Consider the following 20964-nt stretch of genomic DNA (forward strand, 5'->3'; position numbering starts at 1 on the left):
TTGCATAAAATTCTATACCACTGAAAAAAATGGGTGCTATAAAAACGTTTTCTACAACCTTGAAGCTTTCTAAATCACAGGTTACATTTGGTAATTTTTCAAAAAATCAACGTGAAGAAAATGGTGAAAAAAACCATGGAATGTAAGGAAAAACAATTTAAGGAATTATTTCAACATTGTTTAATTAAACTTTAAAAAATATGACTGATTTTCAAATTATATTTTTAAGAACGTTCAACATCAGCACTATTCACTGGAATACTTAATAAATATAATAATCAATAATTTTTTACATTTTTTCGTGCTGAAGCTAATTTTTTGTTGTTGTTAAACCAGAAAACTGTAAATTTACATCGATGAACTGATAAAACTAACACAACAATACATTTTGCTCTGATGATGAACTGCCATCTTTGGATTTCTAACGGATTTTGTGGATAACTAGAATCTCTTAAACCCAACAATGAGTTTTCAGTAATTATTATTAAAATCCTTCAAAACAAAAACAAAATACCATGAACTTAGCGATGCAAGCAACTCTTCCGTATTATGAAGTGAGTACCAAAGATCTTGCGTGCAAGAACGCAAACCTCAAATAACTTCCTATAGCCTATGAATACGAAGGTCGAAGGTATCCATATTAATAATAAAGTGGTTAATTGGTAAAATTGTTGTCGTCTAATTTTCTGTATTGGCCTTGACCAGTTCGTAGTACATCAAATTGGCAAAAAATACGGATCGGATTCACCTTGACGTGGTGGTCCCCCGAAATCAATAATAAAAACCAAAGTTGGTCCGTAAATTACGAGAGACTCGTTATGGGTTCCCCGACTATAAAAAAGGATCCCCTGATACTCCCGACAAATTACGGCTTAATTGTCCGATATCTCGCTTATTCCGGTTCGGTGTCTTTTTCCACTAGAAACAGGTAAACGGGAACTAAACGTACCTTGACCGGTGTTTTTTTTTATTTTTCACAATCCCTTATCGGACAAAAATGAGCAAAAAAATTCAACTTGTCAATGGTCCGACAAATACAGACACGTAATCGGTATTGCCTTCAATGGAGTTGTACGTGACCACCGATGACTTACGACGGCACAGGTGGCTGCCATTGTTTGTTGACTGCAGTATACAACAACGGTTGCACTGGTAGTACCAAGTTGCCAAATTGACCACAATCTCCCCAGTCTGAAGATCAGACCAACGCGCGGCCATTATTACTGTTTTCCAAGACCCCGGTGGGTATCCGAGCAAACGATTTTCATTAAACGCGCATAAAGAGCTAATTATTACGTTATATTATAAATAACCTTTTCTAACGGGCTTTATAAATTTATGCTCGGCGATTTCGAATTGTTCGTTCGGCTCGGTCTGAGATCTCGCTCTGGTCCGATTGGCAGGCCGCTCAAATTCGCACGATCCCGAATAGATTCGATTCGGTTTTCTGACTTCTTGCGTCGTCACTGCCCTCCCTCAATCTCAAATTAAATAGGTAAAAACCCATTTAAAAAGAAAACATATGTCGGTTGACACCAGATCAATCGACGATATTATAAAATGCAAATCAATCGTTGCGGTAATAGGAAATTATGCGGACGACAGCGAACAGGAATTCGTAATGACATCGTCGACCAACACGAGGAATGTCCGACGGGCACATGCAACGATGGCATGCACATTTTTCGTTCGAATTTCTCGTATTGATCGATAATTTTCAATTAGTCATCGTCTTGGTATTAGATTTTTATTAAGAAACACTGGAAAAACCATCAACGCCTTAATATGCTACTGAAGTCTGGTTCAAGATGGTGACACTAGTTATCCTGAAATACCGTCCGTTTTTCTTCCAGAAAGTACATCATAGCTGTAAAGAATAATTTAGAATTCAAGATGTATACAGGGTGGTCCAGTTTTAAATGTCAATAATTCACCAATCCATAGCCAATTAAAAAATAAGTTGACATTCATTATGTCATTTTCCTGAAAAGTGCTTCCTAAGGAAAATACAGTCCTTCAAATTTCTGTTTAAAAAATCGTGTTTTTTGTCATAACTGTCAGACCGTTGGAGCAATATTGATTAAATTTGGAACAAGCACTTTATTACACGTTATTACGGTCAAAGACCCAAAACTAACCCAACCCAACTTAAAAATTGTCTTGGAAACGGAAAATTCACTTGAAAAAATATTATTGTAGCCAGTTTTCATAGTTTCCAGACAAACTAAAAGACTTCAGTTTTGAAAATTGAATTAGAAAAGATAAATATTTCAGAAGCTTAAAAGTCGTGTTTGTAACCAGTTTTCATGCAAATCGAGAGACTTTAATACTAAAAATTGACTTGTAGACTTAAAAACTACTTTTTCAAGAATTTGTTACTACAAATTCATACATTTAAACCTTAAAAATTGACTTGAACCCCAAAATGTAACTGAACTAATGAAAAGTGACATCAGAAGCTTAAAATTTACATTTGAAGTAAGTTTTCATAATTTGAAGACAAATTTCAATATTTTAGTCTTGAAAACAGTCTTAGATGCAGGACATTGACATTAGATTCATGAAAACTGTCTTGAAAACTAACTTTTCGTGATTTTTACTTTGATTTTCATTTTCTTCGAATTCTGGACTATTTTTAGTGCTTCAAAACTGCTTTCAGCTTGGAAAATCGAGTTTCAAGACTATCTTCACCAAGTCATTCACAAACTTAAAAAACAATTTTTACATTCTTCATAGACTTAAAATGGCATTCGAAGCTTTGTCACTATTAAATCGACTTCCAGACACCTCAGTGCTAAATATTCGGGTATTTCTTAATAAACTAGACTGTTTTTAGTCTTTTAAGGCTGTTTTCAGTGCCTCAAAGCGAGTTTCAAAACTATCTTTCCAAAGTTTTTGACTTATCAGGCCTAAAAGCCAGTGTGTCCACTGATCATAGTCTTGAAAATGTTATTTCAAGCGTCTTCACTATTAAATTGACTTCTACACTCATAGGTGCAATAAATTGTAGCATCTCTAAGAAATTCAGACTGTTTTTAGTGCTTTTTAAGACTGAAAAATCTAGTTTAAGACTATTTCCCAAAGTCAAGTTTCTTCAGTAATAAAAGTAAAAAATTTTGGTACCAAATGCTACAATAATAGTCTTGAGAACTAATTTTTGGAAATAAAATAGTCCGAAAATTTAATTTACTTCTAGACTTGTTGTCCAGTCCAGAAAATTGAGTTGTACACCAATTAAAAGTCTTGAAAATATACTTTTGGACTCTCTTTAGTCCTAGTAAAGTCAGTTCTAGCATTAAAAGTCAACTTTTATATTATTTTTAGTAGTAAAAAATGAGTTTCATGCACAATACAATATTTGTCTTGATTTCCGGACTTTTTTTAGTTCTTGAATGCCAGTTTCAGACACTCAACCAGGATGGCAGTCTGAGAAAGCGATTCATAAGAATATTCCTAGTAGTAAAAAAGTTTTTAGACTATTCAGTACAAATTTGGACTTTCACAAGTCTTGGATGTTCAGTTTTAAACTATAAAACGATTTTTTAAATGGAAATTTGGAGGACTGTATCTTCCTTAGGAAGCATTTTCAGAAAAATGACATAAGTCAACTTATTTTTTGATTGGCTATCAAATGGTGAATTATTGACACTTAAAACTGGACCACCCTGTATAAGATAATGGTAAGAAAATGTGTTCCAACTCCAGAAATATATCCTGGAATGTAGTAAGGTGAATTTTTACTTTAAATAATTTTAGGACCTTCAAGGTAGTCGGGAATGTAAAACTGCATAAGAATTCAGGTAATGCCTTTTAGGAATAAACAAATCTACTTACAAGATGGTTAATGCCAAATTAAAACTTTTAATGACACTTTCAACCAAATTTGTGTTGCGACTGACAAAATAACTAACTTTGAAACGTTTGTTGTTACGTTTCCTAAGTTTCTTTATGAGTTCTCTGGCAATCAATAAGTTGCAACTAGCTTTTAAGTACATTCCACTTTCTATTGCCTGTAATTGCATAAATGTAAGAATTTTGCTAATACGGATATATAACACTTTCTCAATTGTTCTTGGTTGTTCGGTTTTAGTTGAACTTTTAAATGAACAAGCTGTTAATTAACAATTTACATCAATATTTCACCTTAAAAGTACCCTAAAAATTCGCATTTGTCAAAAACTAGAGACAAGTATTACAAGTAAGTAACTTTTAAAAAGTCAAAATTAAAAACTACTTAATAATACCGAAATTCTAATAACCAAAATTGTAGTTTTTTGATATTACTTTACTAAAAAAAAACGAATATGGAAAAATGATCCTTAAATGCTTATTTTTAGGGCAGAATTTGATTGATTACTTTAAAAGATTTTTAGGAAGTACTCAGGTCACGTGATTCTTGACTACCTAACAGTAACTTTATCTCCTTTTTTATTTACCACCAAGTTGTATTACTCTGGTAATATTAATGATACTGTACGGATTGTAGTCCAGTGACTTATGCATAAAAGCAATTCTAATTTTGTTAATTCACTAAAACTGTAATCCAGTTGGAATGCAAATTAACCGCTCCAGACTGTGGCTCGTTCCAAAAGCACAACGCCCCTACAAACCCAACAATAACGGACTAATTAATCTCCATTTTATATATATTTTTTAAACTGTGTGTAATTTTTATTTGGGGCACAAAACAGCCGAGTGACAAACAGGAAAAAGGCAATTTGACGCTGGCAACGGGCGGAAACGTACGAGCCGGCCTCTTTGATTTTTCATCGCAAACAGCCACACTTTCAATGAATTTTCATATTTTTATAAGCTGCTACACTAGGTTTTCGGACTGGATTAGCTAAAATAAAGGCCGGAACACGCCCCTAGCGGTGATAATTTGCGCAAATATTTGTTTTCGGTCCAAATGACAGGGAACCGAAGCCGACCCATCTAGCCCTGTTATTACTTTTTGCACCGATGACAGTTTAATTGGTTTCAAAGCACATAAAGATCGAGATTGGAATTGGCCCCTATTCGATGACTCAGTATATCCTTCATTTAGTTTCTAAACTAGAAAAATCAACTTTGGATGACGTCGAGGTCATCTAAATCATTCCATCCTTGAAACACTATCAGAAGCAAATAACCCACTATTATCGAATTATTGAATTTTTTTTTAAGTGTCCCAGTTTAGTTTTTGTTAGGGGAAGCTTTGAATTATTGAAAAATCAGCCAAGGAAACACGTACAATAGACTTACCACAACATTTAAAAGAACTTAACCAGTCCAGTATCCAATACTGTAATTTGATGGCTCCGAACCAGAATATGTCAGGTTTAGAAAGAGATTTTTAATATCCTGGAAAGCTTAACCAGAAGGTTAATATTAGTACAGAATATGCGATGCAAATGTTTTCCTTGAATCTCTAACACTAAAAACCCCATTAATAACAAAACTCTTCTAATGTTGTGAAAATTATTTCTGTTAGTGACAAACATAGTTTATCCTGAATTTGAGCCATGAAAACTAAGAATAATAGTTATTTAAACTTGAACTAAAAAATGTTGCACATTTTTTGGTCATTAAGTACAAAATTCATTAAACTCTTTAAAAAAAGGAGAAAAAGTTGGATTTTTTCCCAAAAACCAGATAAAATGTTTGTTAAGTTTGTATGTTAAGAAAAATGAAGTATTTGACTTTAAAATGGGTTAAATTTAATATTTCCCAAACTAGGAGAGACTTGTTCAAAACTGACTAAAGAAGTTCATAAAATTTACTACTGTCTTGTTCTTAAGATTTTCTTTGATATTTTGTGGTTTGAGCGCTTTATTCTGGTGATTTAAAAGGCTTTATGTTTGTTGAACCAGTTTTTCATACTTCTAACTTGAGGCGTTCCTGAGATATTCAGGAAAAACAACCAAAAACTAGAGTGAACTTTGACGTCACGTGATTGCCAACTTGATTTTCAAAATAAACAGTCAAAAAGACTAGGACAGCAAAATTGCTGTTTTTGTTGTCTTAACTAATAATTTTTTCTCTTTCTGATGGCTTAAATAATTTGTTTAGGGGTTGTGTTTCAAAAAATTTGTTTTAAATACAACAATTTTTTTGCCGTAACAAAGTGGGGTTAGCAAGATTATACTGCTCAATTTAAGTCAACAAAGTATAATAATATAAAAGATAAAAAACTTGTTTTGGGATGCTTGTAAAAAAAACGGTCAATAAATTATTGTCGCGATTCGAACACCCAAGTAGCAAATTTAAAATTGCCAAATTTTTCGGAAAGTACCCGAGATATCTTGATCTGACGACACCTCCGGCCTCTGGCGGTACTACTCAAAGCTAATTTAACAGCGTAATTAATTATAATTGTTAATTGTGGCTTTAAATTTTTTTACGGTCGTCGCTTTCTTTTGTAATATAATTTATCAGGCGCTTAATAGAATTATCCGAAGAAGAAGAAAGGAGAAATTGCTTTTGTTCTCGGGCACGCTGAATTTACACGGCTTATCTCGAAAGTTTCAGTTTGTTTACTCGAATTTCTTCGGCTAGTTTCGAAAGTATAAAGACGTCGCTTGGGTGGTATCATCCCCTGTGAGAAAAAAGGTTTAATATGAGGGAGGTAGCGCTTTTGGTTCTAGCGCCTCCATTATTAGCAAACCCACACTTTTTTATGTCCTTTGAGCGGTGCCGACCGTAAAATCATTAGGAAAACAGTTGGTTTTTGAGATATTGGACGTTTATTTACGACCAGGGCCACCGGTAGATTAGCACTACTTGCCTAATATATCACTATTTTATTGCCGAAATAGGGAAACGACATTTGGTCGCTCCATTCATCATTAGCTGACGTCAGTTCAAGTTTTTTTTCCCCTGATAACTATTTTCATAATTTAGGTCAGGGACTGGAATATTTAATTTGAAAAGGTGAAGAGCGGTCACCCTTAGTTTTTTTTTTTGTAGAATTAGGTGGCTTAATTATTCATCTACTTTAAATAATAATCTGTTTATTACAGTTTTTCTGTCATGAAGGTGGATTAGCTGAATAACATTAATATTCTTATAACTCATCGTTTTATTTATAAGGAAATTCATCTAGTTTTAAAGGCTTTAGGCTAACCTAACCTAAAACTACGAAGAAATTAAGGCAAAAATCATCAAACTTAAAAAAATCTGTTCGACTTGTAAGTCAAAGGTTTAACTTTGCGTTGTCAGGTTTAATCTCAGTTTGGTTAAGTTGCTTTTAAGGCCCAGTTTCAAATTATTTATCTATTATTATAAGTTTTAACTCGATTAACCACTTCAGTTGACTTAAAATCTACAATCTTTATTTTAAATAGATTTGCAATATGTAGAGATTGGCTATCAAAATTATCTATTTTTAGGGCCTTTTCAAGTGAATTTAACAGGTTCAAATTTATATTTGCCTTTTTACATTATTGCTGAATAGACATCAGGTTAGGTAAACATTAAATTTATAAATTACGTTTTACAGGGAGGATTTAAAATCATATAAAGTAAAATTTGAGTCTTGCTTTTGAAAAAAGTGTCTTGAGAAATTGTTGATTTTAAAACACCAGAAGTAAACCTAACCCATTTTTGAAAATGGTAAATGTCTAAAGACATGAATTTGATTATTGAACAAATAGTGGGCGTTTTCATTCAAAGATGTTTTTGTTTTGATTTGTTTTTTTGGGTCACCCTGTATAACGCATTTATTACAAGTTTAGGAAACAAAGGTAAAAATTTAAATATATAAATAAATCGCAGCAAAAATGTACAGAGTGTTTCATTTAAAAAAGTTGAAATAGTCAAAATATATTTAAAAATATTGAACTTCTAGTCAATTTTCTTAACCAAAACATTGGAAAACTGTCAAATTTTATCAAAATTGACTTACTGGACCATTTGCAGGCAAAGTCTAGCCAATTTTCGAGTTCAAAAGGTTACTAGGCTATGTGCAGTCATTCTAGTCAGGTTTACATGTCAAAACGTTGAAAAACAGTGAAATTTCATGAAAGTTGACTTACTGGACGGGTTGCATTTATTGTAATAAATTTTCAAGTCCAAAACGTTTGAAAAAATTAAAAAACAGGCAAATTCAATGAATGTCAGTCAAATTTTAGTCAGAAAAACAGTTCAATTTCATGGAAATTGAATTACTGGATCATTTACAATCATTCTAGTACGTATTCTGCTTGTAGTCTTGAGAATTTTAGTTCTTCCAAAATTTTTAAAAATACTATCAACATGGTTAAACAGGGTGTTTACGGAGTATATTGTCAAAGTGAAGGAAGATTTTTTCTTCCAAATTCAGCAGAAATTTTTGTTTTTAACAGGGATCAGTAGCGTACGATTTTTTTAATGTTCAGATTGGTAAATGGATTGGCAAACTGGCTTATTTTTGTAGGATTTACTAACTATTTAAAGTACAATACAAGAGTAAAACTGAGTTTTAGAAAACAGTAATTGCCTACCAATAAACCTCTTTGGTTGGCAGGCTCTCTACTCTTCCAAGCTTAATAGAAATCGACTACTTCCAGTTGATTCTAAATCCAGTTTTTTCCCTGCATCCAAATTCTAAGCACAGATGCATCTAAAAATAAAATTTTTCAAGGAAAATGTCGTTTCCTTTTGAAAAATAAAAAAATCTGGCAGATGAATCACCACCTTTCCTTCTCTTCCGCAGGAAGTTAAGTGGTTTGGCGCTTGTAATACCGCGAGAGAGAGGAAGCCCAGCTGATTGGTATTCGTCGCCAGTACTTTAAACCGGTGTCGATATTACTGACCTTCCGAATGCACACGACGGGCGCTAATGCAGCCCAACAAAGGAAATCGATACTGTATAATATCTTTTTCAACACCTCCAGTCAAATATGACGTTATACTAACCGGCTGTGCGATAATACTGATTTTAGAACAGTAACGATGCAATTTTGGGTTTTACTGAATTGTTTATGTTTTTTTCCAGAGGCGTGCTCGTCCCGGAGTACCCCAAAACCGCGGCCGCCGGCCCCAACCCCTCGCCCCAACATCACATTCCTGACGTACCCTTGCCCCCCCAACTACGCCGCTTGGTTTTGTCTCAACGGCGCCACCTGTTTCACCGTCAAGATACAGGACAGTCTGTTGTACAATTGCATGTAAGTACCATTTACAAAAATTGTTCTAACAAAATTAACTCGTTTGATTATGCGTAGGTGTGCAGAAGGTTATCAAGGGTCTCGATGCGAATACAAAGATCTGGACGGATCTTATATACGTGAGTATCCCGCTTAAACTGTCCTCAACATTATCCGAACAAAATGTTTATTTTCAACAGCATCTCATCGACGTTACATGTTAGAAACTGCGTCGATAGCAGGTGGCGCCACTATCGCCGTCTTTTCCGCCGTCATCCTGTGCCTGGCCGCCTATCTGAGGTGGCGCAGACGCAAGAAAAGCACCTCCGCCACTGATCAGGTCGACGGTTTACCCGGGGGCCTTCATCGACAAAAAATATTCGGTGTCAGACCACAGGGTAAGTTTTGATCATCTTAGTAGAAGTATTTAAGACGGGTTCAGCTGAAATCGACTGGTACTTGAATCTGCCCAACAAAATAGCATTGCTGTCAAATTATTTGGTTCGTGACAGTAATACTCTTCTTATGGACAGGTTCCGGAACCAGTCGAGTTCAGCTGAACCCGTCTTAAAACCCTAATTGTACAAGTGGATCTAAATATCCCTGATATCTGGACTAAATCTAGGAAACTGCTTGAATTCTTTTAAAACAGGAGAAAATCTTATTTGGGTTGCCTATCAAAGAGGAGGAAAAATGAATACAAAATGGGACTTAGAAACACTGTTTTATACGTCTAAGCATTGTAGAGTTGAAAAAATTTAACATGGAGAAAAAATGTGGGAAAAAATCTATCAAATTTTAAATTTAACACTCAAAACTACATTTTAATTAATTTCTTATTAAACTAATATGGAAAGATGTGGTCGGGACGACCCTTAAAATTGCGTATACAGGGTGGTCCAGTTTTAAGTGTCAATAATTCACCATTTGATAGCTAATCAAAAAATAAGTTGACTTGCATTATTTAATTTTTCTGAAAAACTTTTCCTAAGGAAGATACAGTCCTCCAAATATCAATTTAAAAAATCGTTTTATATTTTAAAACTGAACATCCAAGACTTGTGAAAGTCCAAATTTGTACTGAATAGTCTAAAAACTTTTTTACTACTAGGAATGGTCTTATGATTCGCTTTCTCAGACTGCCATCCTGGTTGAATGTCTGAAACTGGCATTCAAGAACTAAAAAAAGTCCGGAAATCAAGACAAAGATTGTATTGTGCATTGAAACTCATTTTTTACTACTAAAAATAATATAAAAGTTGACTTTTAATGCTAGAACTGACTTTACTAGGACTAAAGAGAGTCCAAAAGTGTATTTTCAAGACTTTTAATTGGTGTACAACTCAATTTTCTGGACTGGACAACAAGTCTAGAAGTAAATTAAATTTTCGGACTATTTTATTTCTAAAAATTAGTTCTCAAGACTATTATTGTAGCATTTGGTACCAATATTTGTTACTTTTATTACTGAAGAAACTTGACTTTTGGAAATAGTCTTAAACTCGATTTTTCAGTCTTAAAAAGCACTAAAAACAGTCTGAATTTCTTAGAGATGCTACAATTTATTGCACCTATGAGTGTAGAAGTCAATTTAATAGTGAAGAAGCTTGAAATAATATTTTCAAGACTATGGTCAGTGGACAAACTGGTTTTTAGGCCTGATAAGTCAAAAACTTTGTAAAGATAGTCTTGAAACTCGATTTGAGGCACTGAAAACAGCCTTAAAACACTAAAAACAGTCTAGTTTATTAAGAAATACCCGAATTTTTAGCACTGAGGTGTCTAGAAGTCGATTTAATAGTGACAAAGCTTGGAATGCTATTTTAAGTCTATGAAGAATGTAAAAATTGTTTTTTAAGTTTGCTATGTCAATAACTTGGTGAAGATAGTCTTGAAACTCGATTTTCCAAGCTGAAAGCAGTTTTGAAGCACTAAAAATAGTCCAGAATTCGAAGAAAATGAAAAGCAAAGTAAAAAGCACGAAAAGTTCGTTTTCAAGACAATTTTCATGAATCTAATGTCAATGTCCTATATCTAAGACTATTTTCAAGACTAAAATATTGAAATTTGTCTTCAAATTATGAAAACTTACTTCAAATGCAAATTTTAAGCTTCTGATGTCACTTTTTATTAGTTCAGTCACATTTTGGTGTTCAAGTCAATTTTTAAGGTTTAAATGTATGAATTTGTAGTAATAAATTCTTGAAAAAGTAGTTTTTATGTCTACAAGTCAATTTTTAGTATTAAAGTCTCTCGATTTGCATGAAAACTGGTTACAAACACAATTTTTAAGCTTCGGAAATGTTTATCTTTTCTAATTCAATTTTCAAAACCAAAGTCTTTTAGTTTGTCTGGAAACTATGAAAACTGGCTACAATAATATTTTTTAAAGTGCTTGTTCCAAATTTGATCAATATTGCTCCAACGGTCTGACAGTTATGACAAAAAAAACCGATTTTTTAAACAGAAATTTAAAGGACTGTATTTTCCTTAGGAAGCACTTTTCAGGAAAATGACATAATGAATGTCAACTTATTTTTTAATTGGTTATGGATTGGTGAATTATTGACATTTAAAACTGGACCACTCTGTATACGTCTAAGCATTGTAGAGTGGAATGAAAAAACGTGGGAAAAAATCTATTAAACTTTAAATTTAACACTAAAAACTACATTTTAATTAATTTCTTATTAAACTAATAAGGCAAGATGTGGTCGGGACCCCCCAAAATGGACATTATGTTCCTGGCAGTCTAGAAAAGTATTTCTAAGTCCCAATTTAGTTTAACTTGGGTCTCCTCCCCTGTGTAGTAAGACAGTCGGCGCCCCCTTTTACACCATAAGCTCCTGAGGATGCGTACTTATGTACTCGAAACTGGTCGAGCGTGCCCTCTTTAACTAGGTTTCATAAAGTTTGTTGTGGAGAAGGCTGAGTGTTCTTCACCTCTTTTGTAAAATCTTATTTGCTGACACAATTCTGAAGGTGCTTTTCAAAACCTTTTACACTTTCATTACTCAAAATGTTGAATATCCATGAGCATCTAGAGCAATTTAAATGCTGAAAATCTCGAAAACAGGTTCAGGGTAATCTGTATTGTTATCTTAAAAGCTTCAACAGGCTTATAGTGCTCAAAATATTATAAATCTGCTGTTCGAACTCGTTTCTTAACATTTTTTGTTTAAATTTTTTTACTTTACTTTCTTAATGATTTACTAGTACCCTCGTAAGTTGAATTACTGATCTCTCTGGTCAAAGACTCAATTCAGGCTGTCACCATGACATAATAGCCAATAATTTACGGTGATTCAATTACATAACGTTTCGTAAATTTAAACTTACCAGGGAGCGTTAATAGCAATAAGTTCACATGCGCCATATTTAGGTAAATCATAACCTTTTTCGTCTGTCTCAAACTACCCTCTGTGCTGCTCTAGATTTACACAATGACATAGACTTAGCATAATAAGGACTGTAAAAATTTAAAAACAGAAAAAGTATCGAAGTTACAACAAAACTTAGGGATAAACAGAACTACAGTATGGTTCATAAAAAAGATCACACAGGACAGTTTCCTATTTAACACTCCATAACTCATTTATTTTGACAGTTACAGGGTAGACCAATATATAAGATTTGGCTTCAACTGGAATCTACAGAACTCTCCTTTATACCCTCTGCCTATACTACCTGCCCCTATTCCACTAATGGGAAATGAATAATTCTGCCCAATCAAAATGTTAACAGAATAACATTACCATATATTTGTTTTCCAGTTTGCATTTTCACATAATCCATTACAATGGATTTCCCTATGAATTTGCACACTATGTAATACCATACATACCTGTAACAGATAAAAGTTAAATACAGTTGATTGTAATGAAACAGTTTTATCTGAGAAAAAGAGGTAAAAGATCCCATATTATGTGTAGAGATGGGATAAAATGAGGGCTGCGCTTTTCTGGATATTCGTGGTCTAACTGAACCTTAAAACCATATTTTGGACTGGCCGTTTTCAACTCAGATCTGTACTTTGACTCCTTCATAGCTAATATACTATTTATACTATCACAGAAATGAATGCAAACATGCAATTTTGGATAACAACACTCAAATTTATGACTTATTAATAGAATACTGATAAAATGTACTATTTAAATGAATTTTATACTTTTTATTTTTGATGTTTATTTTGTTTATCTCTTGTTTGTCATGTAAACTGAAAGTGGAGGTTATTTCTTCGTTAAATCTGGAGTTTTATGAATAAAAAATGTTTATTCTCAAATAAAACGAAATGGGTTGGATTTAGGTATAGGCAAGTAAATTGAAACGTATAGTAATTTTTAATGCTCAAAATGATTCCGTCATAAAAAATGTGGGTTTCTATTTAAAAAACTTGAGATTTTTCATTTTTTTTATTGGCAAGTTTATAATTTTTTTTTGACGACCCTGTATACAAATGAGTCATTACGCATCCTCAGTTAAATAAAACGATCCTTTATTTACAATAACCCAAAGTTTCATTGCAAAATGAAATACGGTTTTGACAGAGTACAAAAATATGTTGAGCGTTGCAACTGTCACTTTTTTGGAAAAACATTAAATATTTCGAAAACGGCTAGAGATAGGCATAGGGCATTATACACAAAAGTTGGTCAGAATTTTGTGAGGAATCCAAATATTGTGATAGACTTCCGGTATAAACGGAAGTGCAACCATCTTGAAAATATTTTAGTTAGATTGGGCATGCCGACATCAGTATCCTGCCAAATTTTCAAAACTCTCCTATTTATGCTTTTTCCAATATCAATCGATGTCTTTCGTCGTGGGACACTCTGTATAGTAAAATTGATTTGAAACTGAACTATTTAACAACAAAGACAGCCTGAAGTAAATCAGTCTAAGGCCCAGTACTTTTAGTCCAGAATAACTTTATTCTAAGGATAATATCTATGGAAACCGTGAAATCAGACGCTGCTGCTATTGGTCAATTCCGTCATTTCTATAGAAATTGTCCTAAGAATAAATTTATCCGGAGGTGAAAGTACCGGCCCTTAATTTGACAGTCTCCTATCTCCTCTTATTTAACTGTCTGTTCAATAAATCATTTTAAAGCCTCTTTTGATCACCCTTAATAGCGTTTTTTAGGGAAAATTGCATTATTAATAAAACATTGAACAATTCCAGGTCGTAATTTGGTACCAATACGAGATAATTCGAGTCCCTGTAGAAGCCATCGTCCAAGCAATAACTCAATAATGAGCAACAATAACGTCCAGACGCATCCACACGAGCCGAACCTGTTGCGCCCCGAGTTGCAAGTGTCCGAGACTCTGCCCCACGACAGGGGGGACCACCCCAAAAGGTTGCTGAGAGGCGAACCACCTTGGGGAGTGTGAATATTCTCGTTTAAAAACAATTTTTAGTGAAGTAATCGAAACTGGAAGAACTGTAATATATTTCTGAATGAAGAAGAAGAAGAAGAAGAAGAGGAAGCACTTTGTTATACGCAGCAGGTTTGCTCTTCGAAGTAGGATTTTTAAATTTGCGGTCAAAGGGTCGTTTGTTTTCCTTGTTTTTTGTGAGTAAAATCGAGCGGAAAAATGTTTGTTTATTAACATTTTGTGTAAGTTTTATTATTATTTATTTATTTACCGTCTGTCTTTCTTTCTTTACAGCATTTTCGTTTTTTTTGCCCGCCCCTCTTTTACCGTTCACTAGAGGAATTTGAGTTTGCTTTAAAGCGTCGTTAACTCTTTAAAAAATTTTTCGGCATTACGTGGCGGCGCTCCCCCTTTTTTTCGTCTCAGAGACAAACAATGTACAGCAAGTCTGATTAATGTAAGGCTGAATTAAACGGTAGGGTATTCAATTGTATATATGCATAGAACGTACCTTCAATGGTACTTTTAATGGCGGCGGTGTGATAATTATTGCAGGTCGTATTAATTATTATGATTTTCCTTAATTTTTTTTTAACACTTCAAAAATGTTGCAACATTGTGCGACTGCCTCGGATGAGACAATCAAATATCTCTTTTGAAGGATTTTACAGGTTACCTCAATTTGGTTTTTATTTATTTCTATTATCTCAAATAATAATGGTAAGAGGGATTATTTTTACGTCAGGTTAATTTGTTAATCTGATGTGGAAATAAATGGAAAATTACCTGAAAACAGTACCAATCAATTGTGTATTAAGCTAAATTATTTTGCAGTGTTGTCAGATCAACAAAAAAAACTATAAATGTCTTTAAAATTGTCGTCACTTGTCATAGAAAAATTGTTTCCACAGCAGTTTTGACCGTCCCTGGTGGTTTTCAGGACTCTACAGGGTGTCCCTGAGAAATAGCCAATTTTGAGATATTTAGATTTAAAAATTTCGAATTTTTTAAACCCCAATACCTCAGAAAGAAAAGGTTTATGGTTAGCAGCATATTGATTGATAAGTCACAAACTGTCAAAGTCAGAACAATAAAGGTCACGTGACTGGTTAGACCAATAGGCATTTGTGACTTAACAATTACATCTTTGTTGTAGGAGACGTGTTTGTAAGACATACGAACTGTCATAGTTAGAACAGTAAAACTGGATCACGTGACTGACTGAACCAATAGGCAACTTTTTCCAAGTTAGGCGTTAAAATGACAGATTTCTGATATATTGAGAAAAAAGTTAGATCTTGAATGTAGGAGGGGTGTTGCAGGACATACAGCGACATTTTCGTTCATAACTCACGAACTGTCAAAGTTAGAAGAATAAAACTTGGTCACGTGACTTTGTTAGGCTAATAGGCAACTTTTTCCAAGTTAGACATTTTCACCTAAAATTACAAGTTTGTCACATATTAACCAAAAAAATTACATTTTCTTTGTAATAGGCGTGTTGCAAGACATACAGCGACATTTTCGTTCATAACTGACGAACTGTCAAAGTTAGAAGAATAAAACTTGGTCACGTGACTTTGTTAGGCTAATAGGCAACTTTTTCCAAGTTAGACATTTTCACCTAAAATTACAAGTTTGTCACATATTAACCAAAAAAATTACATTTTCTTTGTAATAGGCGTGTTGCAAGACATACAGCGACATTTTCGTTCATAACTGACGAACTGTCAAAGTTAGAAGAATAAAACTTGGTCACGTGACTTTGTTAGGCTAATAGACAACTTTGTCAAAGTTAGACATTTTCATCTAAAATGACAAGTTTGTCACATATTGACCGTACAATTACATCTTTGTTGTAGGTGACCTGTTGCAAGACATACAGTGGCATTTTCTTTTATAACTCACGAACTGTCAAGGTTAGAAGAATAAAACTTGGTCACGTGACTTTGTGAGGCTAATAGGCAACTTTTTCCAAGTTAGACATTTTCACCTAAAATGACAAGTTTGTCACATATTAACCAAAAAAATTACATTTTCTTTGTAAGAGGCGTGTTGCAAGACATACAGCGACATTTTCGTTCATAACTCACGAACTGTCAAAGTTAGAAGAAAAAAACTTGGTCACGTGACTTTGTGAGGCTAATAGGCAACTTTGTCAAAGTTAGACATTTTCACCTAAAATGACAAGTTTGTCACATATTGACCAAAAAAATTACATTTTCTTTGTAAGAGGCGTGTTGCAAGACATACAGCGACATTTTCGTTCATAACTCACGAACTGTCAAAGTTAGAAGAATAAAACTTGGTCACGTGACTTTGTTAGGCTAATAGGCAACTTTTTCCAAGTTAGACATTTTCATCTAAAATGACAAGTTTGTCACATATTGACCGTACAATTACATCTTTGTTGTAGGTGACCTGTTGCAAGACATACAGCGACATTTTCTTTTATAACTCACGAACTGTCAAAGTTAGAAGAATAAAACTTGGTCACGTGACTTTGTTAGGCTAATAGGCAACTTTTTCCAAGTTAGACATTTTCACCTAAAATTACAAGTTTGTCACATATTAACCAAAAAAATTACATTTTCTTTGTAATAGGCGTGTTGCAAGACATACAGCGACATTTTCGTTCATAACTGACGAACTGTCAAAGTTAGAAGAATAAAACTTGGTCACGTGACTTTGTTAGGCTAATAGGCAACTTTTTCCAAGTTAGACATTTTCACCTAAAATTACAAGTTTGTCACATATTAACCAAAAAAATTACATTTTCTTTGTAAGAGGCGGGTTGCAAGACATACAGCGACATTTTCGTTCATAACTCACGAACTGTCAAAGTTAGAAGAACAAAACTTGGTCACGTGACTTTGTTAGGCTAATAGACAACTTTGTCAAAGTTAGACATTTTCATCTAAAATGACAAGTTTGTCACATATTGACCAAAAAAATTACATTTTCTTTGTAGAAGGCGTGTTGCAAGACATACAGCGACATTTTCGTTCACAACTCACGAACTGTCAAAGTTACAAGAACAAAACTTGATCACGTGACTTTGTTAGGCTAATAGGCAACTTTTTCCAAGTTAGACATTTTCACCTAAAATGACAAGTTTGTCACATATTAACCAAAAAAATTACATTTTCTTTGTAAGAGGCGGGTTGCAAGACATACAGCGACATTTTCGTTCATAACTCACGAACTGTCAAAGTTAGAAGAACAAAACTTGGTCACGTGACTTTGTTAGGCTAATAGACAACTTTGTCAAAGTTAGACATTTTCATCTAAAATGACAAGTTTGTCACATATTGACCGTACAATTACATCTTTGTTGTAGGTGACCTGTTGCAAGACATACAGCGACATTTTCTTTTATAACTCACGAACTGTCAAGGTTAGAAGAATAAAACTTGGTCACGTGACTTTGTGAGGCTAATAAGCAACTTTTTCCAAGTTAGACATTTTCACCTGAAATGACAAGTTTGTCACATATTGACCAAAAAAATTACATTTTCTTTGTAATAGGCGTGTTGCAAGACATGCAGCGACATTTTCGTTCATAACTCACGAACTGTCAAAGTTAAAAGAATAAAACTTGGTCACGTGACTTTGTTAGGCTAATAGGCAACTTTTTCCAAGTTAGACATTTTCACCTAAAATGACAAGTTTGTCATATATTAACCAAAAAAATTACATTTTCTTTGTAATAGGCGTGTTGCAAGACATACAGCGACATTTTCGTTCATAACTCACGAACTGTCAAAGTTAGAAGAATAAAACTTGGTCACGTGACTTTGTTAGGCTAATAGGCAACTTTGTCAAAGTTAGACATTTTCACCTAAAATGACTGGTTTGTGACATATTGACCGTACAATTACATCTTTGTTGTAGGTGACCTGTTGCAAGACATACAGTGGCATTTTCTTTTATAACTCACGAACCGTCAAAGTTAGAAGAATAAAACTTGGTCACGTGACTTTGTTAGGCTACTTTTTCCAAGTTAGACATTTTCACCTAAAATGACAAGTTTGTCACATATTGACAAAAAATACATTTTCTTTGTAGGAGGCATGTTGCAAGACACACAGTGACATGTTAGTTCATAAGTCACGAACTGTTAACATTAAAACCGTAAAACTTGGTCATGTGACTGGCTAGGCCAATAGGAAACTTTTTCAAAATTAGACATTTTTGTCTAAAATGACCGGTTTGTGACGTATTGACAAAAAAATACTTCTTTGTAAGCCAAGACATTTTGGTTCGTAACTCACGAATTGTCAAAGTTAGGATAGTGAAACTTGGTCACGTGACTGATTAGACCAATAGGCAACTTTTAACAAGTTACTCATTTTTCTCTGTGTTTACATAGTGTCAAATTTGATCCTGTCAAAGTTGCAATGCTTGGATATAAAAAAATTGTGTTTTACAACCTAATTTCACAAATATAGTTTTGAAAATGTCATAAGTCATTCTTGCTAGCGGTTTTATGACGTCAAAATCCTGTTGACCTGACTTAAGTAGGTAAATGTAAATGATTGTGTCATGCAGTAACCAAATTTTGGTTGACGTCATAGCAAAAAAGATGCGTTGTTGCCAAAGCTTAGGAGCGTAAAGATCGTAGTAGGTTGCTGTCTTGACGTTTGGTAATAAGATCAATGATGTAAACTAAATTACATGTTCGTTTGCTTTGAAAAGAAAGAAGCGGGCAATATAAATAAAAAAATCAATCTGATGGCGAGACGTCATCTTCATATTATTTGATTTCCTGTATAGGTTTGAGATGCTTGTTCAACAAAATCGTGTTTGTCTAGTCAAAAAAACCACAATGTAGAGTCTTTCAAAATTGTGAACGCAAAACAAAGCAAATTCAAATGAAATCATTTTGAAATTTCTAGTTTTGCCCGAATAAAGGTAATTTGATTGTTTCTCGCACCCGAAGGCATTAATTAGAATTCCTCCCTAAAAACTGGCTTGAATAGGATACAAAACGTAGAAACGTCTTTTTTTTTTGTTACGTACATTCCCGGAGATGAACGAATGGAAAGCCTCGCTATTTGTTATGGTTGTTAACTTGTTGTATTTGCCTATTATTTTTCAATATTTATTTCCACAGTTTTTCTGCCTAAAAAAACTGCTGGAAAGTAGTAAATTATATGCTGTATAAATGTAGATAATGCCGATTAATAATCGTAATATTCCAATACTACAGGGTGTTCCGTTTAAAATTGCTTGGGACACCCGCACACACACACACACACACACACTAATGGCAATAACAAGTGTATTATTTAAATTTAAAAAATTATTACTTGTAAGCACCTGGTTCCTAATAAAAGAATTATTATTCTAGAAGCTAATATTATAATTAATAATGATACTACTAGTAATTTTCCCGTCGTTTTCCGTATTCGTTTGTATTTTGATAGACGATATTTTTTATAAGTTATTTTTATGTTCCCCCCTCTCACAGTATTTTTGCCAGATTTTAATAAGGAAGGCAAGGTTTTTTTAGCCTTTTGTAAATACTTGCTCCCTTCTATTTCCTTCAACTTCAAAAAAAAAAAACAAATGTTAGAATACTGGGTTATTATTTTCACACAGCAATTTGTAATGTTTAAATAAAAACAAACATAATTTACATTTATCAGGGTTTTTTTTTTTGTAGATTTTAGTAACAAAGACTGAATGAAACAAGAGCGGAGGAATGTGCTAAACTGATTGAGCTGTATGTAGAATTTTAAGGAATTTCCCGTTGTTTTTTATTCTTGCAACGTTTTGACCTTATACAACTATTTTAGTTAAAAATCGCCTTAAAAATCAAATATTAAGTTGAAAATCATGAAAATTGACTTGCAAACAATAAATTCACCTTTAAAACCTTGAAAAATGACTTGATAGTACAAAATTGGTCTACTGAGTCAGTTTCCAAAGTTTTTGACTTGAAATCAACATATTTTAGTTAAAAATTAACATAAAAACCAAATATTGAGTTAAAAATCATGAAAACGTACTAAAAAATTACAATTCCAGTTGAAAATCCTGAAAATTTACTTAAAAACGAGATTTTCAATAAAAAAAACCATAAAATTGACTTGAAAACACTAAATTCGTCTTTAAAACCTTGAAAATTGACTTTATAGTGCAAAATTGGCCTGGTAAGTCAATTTTCAAAGTTTTTGACTTGAAATCAACATATTTTAGTTCAAAATTGTCTTAAAAACCAAATATTAAGTTGAAAATCGTGAAAATTAACTTGGAAACACTAAATTTGTCTTTAAAATCTTGAAAATTGACTTGATATTGCAAAATTGGTCTAGTAAGTCATTTTTCAAAGTTTTTGACTTGAAATCAACATATTTTAGTTCAAAATTGTCTTAAAAACCAAATATTAAGTTGAAAATCGTGAAAATTAACTTGGAAACACTAAATTTGTCTTTAAATTCTTGAAAATTGACTTGATATTGCAAAAT

General features: G+C 33.2%; 1 protein-coding gene across 3 annotated transcripts in view; it reads left to right on the plus strand.

Annotated features, from left to right (window-relative positions):
- Positions 1-20138, plus strand: part of LOC145734565 (uncharacterized) — a 67642-nt gene extending 47504 nt beyond the window's left edge. For all 3 annotated transcript variants that reach the window (XM_081988038.1, XM_081988039.1, XM_081988037.1), the window contains 4 exons: positions 8957-9128; positions 9186-9247; positions 9308-9505; positions 14295-20138. In XM_081988038.1, the coding sequence (XP_081844164.1) occupies positions 8957-9128; positions 9186-9247; positions 9308-9505; positions 14295-14506 (644 nt within the window). In that variant the 3' untranslated portion in view covers positions 14507-20138. The remainder of the gene's footprint in view (positions 1-8956; positions 9129-9185; positions 9248-9307; positions 9506-14294) is intronic.
- Positions 20139-20964: the final 826 nt, after the last annotated feature.

Source organism: Ips typographus, linkage group LG10, assembly GCF_016097725.1.
Source record: "Ips typographus isolate SLU linkage group LG10, UJ_Ityp_2.0, whole genome shotgun sequence".
Classification (NCBI taxonomy): domain Eukaryota; kingdom Metazoa; phylum Arthropoda; class Insecta; order Coleoptera; family Curculionidae; genus Ips; species Ips typographus.